At 37.1% G+C, this 1,909-nt stretch overlaps 1 protein-coding gene across 1 annotated transcript in view; it reads left to right on the top strand.

Moving 5' to 3' along the window:
* Window positions 1–1,909, top strand: part of LOC101646242 (glia maturation factor beta) — a gene marked incomplete at its 5' end in the record, with an annotated part of 6,798 nt that overhangs the window by 1,912 nt on the left and 2,977 nt on the right. Inside the window, 3 exons of the mRNA XM_045291717.1 lie at window positions 164–213; window positions 1,034–1,083; window positions 1,769–1,854. Of these exons, the coding sequence (XP_045147652.1) occupies window positions 164–213; window positions 1,034–1,083; window positions 1,769–1,854 (186 nt within the window). The remainder of the gene's footprint in view (window positions 1–163; window positions 214–1,033; window positions 1,084–1,768; window positions 1,855–1,909) is intronic.

Here is a 1,909-nt window from a genome sequence, read left to right on the forward strand (position 1 = left end):
TTTCAGTTTCTTGTTGTTTTAATTTTAGATGCCCCCCTGCCTGCCCTCCCCACCCTCCGCAAAAAAAAAAAAAAAGACAAAGCAAGCCTGAGAATGTGGAATGAGTGGATGGATCAGGTTCAAATTAGAATTACTGTTTACTTATATTGTGCTTTTCTTTTAGTGAAGATTGACAAGGATAAACGCCTGGTGGTACTGGATGAGGAGCTTGAGGTTGGTTCAATCAGCTAAATACAACTTTATAGTTAAGTAATTGTTATTGTTCAAGAGATGCTATATTAGTTACTTGTGCTTCTCAGATGAGTTCTGAGCCTAATTTAAATGCATGTTCAGTATGCATAAAAAGCATGTGCTATCGGGCTCAAGTGGGAAGAGACTGCTTTGAAAATGATGGCGGCATATGTGCAAATGTGCTTGACACACTGGATGAATGTATGGATTGTGATAAGAGATGTAATAACCCCCAATAAAAGTATTTTTTTTAAAAAAGAAAAGCATGTGCTAATTGCTGGGTAGTACATTGTCTTGCTAATTTAATTACCTTCTGTATAGCTTTAGTGGGTTTCAGTGTAATAAGTGGTGGAAGATGCTTTATACTCACTAGAAATTGACTCAGCTTTAAAACTTGCTTCTAAAGCACATACTTGGCCATTAGAAATGAAAATCCTGTAACAAGTATTAAGTTCACCAAATTAATTCACAGTGAAAGAATGTGCGTTTCCACCTTACATCTGGCTTCGTTTCCTCTGAGGAGTCAGCTGCTCTTGCTCTGTGCTTCCTGATCTTTAGCACTTTAGCATCAGCTGCTATGCCTTCTGCCCCGCGTTTAATTACGCAGGGGAAGAGAGTGGGGTGGGCTTTGGTTGGGATGAGAGTTTAGTAACCTTTGTTTATGGACAATTTAGTAAAATAAAGTTGTACTTTGTGGCATACAAGTCTGAATGTTTAACTTTTAGTAGAATATGTTGCAGTATATCAAGGGTTTATGGGTGAGGAAATGGTTACCACTTGCTTTTTCTTTTAATCACTGCAGGGCATTTCACCTGATGAACTTAAAGATGAACTACCCGAACGACAACCTCGATATCCTTTCTTGGTTCTTTTAAAAAAGTGTTCTTTTTAGTCATCAGGATTTTATCCCTGACACTCATTTGATCAAATTTTAAAAGGTATATTTTATCAAATCAATTTCTCCATCATGATCACCACCAAATTAAAACGCCTATGTTCATTACAGATGTGTTTGACACAATGGATATATGTATGGATTGTGATAAGAGCTGTAAGAGCCCCCAATTTAAAAACTAAACAAAACATGTTCATATTGAACTATTGATGTATTTGTGAGAAATCATTTCTGTTTTTAAAGATCCCTTTTATTACAATATATGTATAATAAAAATAGAGAAAATCCATATTGGCAAATTTATATTTTCAAGTAGTTTACTTTTTAGAAAGCATATGATTCATATGGTTTTGAGACCCATTTATAATGGGGAATGATAATGATTGGTAGGTATGGCCCGAATAGCTAAGGATTGAAATTTGCCATTTGCTAGCTCTCCAAGTGCTTCTTTTCCATCAGAACTTTGTTGGTAAACCACGGAGAAAAGGCCTGGCAGTCTGCTTTCATACACGGTGACAGCCAGAACCCCCCGGGAGTGGTCTGTTCCCGACGCACACAGGTGCTGTGGGTGGGAATCGACTCGCTAGCTGAGGGCCCCTGGCTGAAAAAGAGCACTAAACCTCATTTCTTTAACTTGAGAAAAACCTTCATTGTATATAGTTATAAATATCAACATGATGACGGCAGAGTTTCATATCCTCTGTGCTTTATTTTCTCCAGCCCTGTTGGTAAGTGTATTTCTTAAACAGTCCATATTTTGTCCTCATGTAATAAAACACATTT

This window comes from Echinops telfairi, unplaced genomic scaffold, assembly GCF_000313985.2.
Source record: "Echinops telfairi isolate 266 unplaced genomic scaffold, ASM31398v2 ScPeMD7_294;HRSCAF=660, whole genome shotgun sequence".
NCBI classification, from domain to species: Eukaryota; Metazoa; Chordata; class Mammalia; order Afrosoricida; family Tenrecidae; genus Echinops; species Echinops telfairi.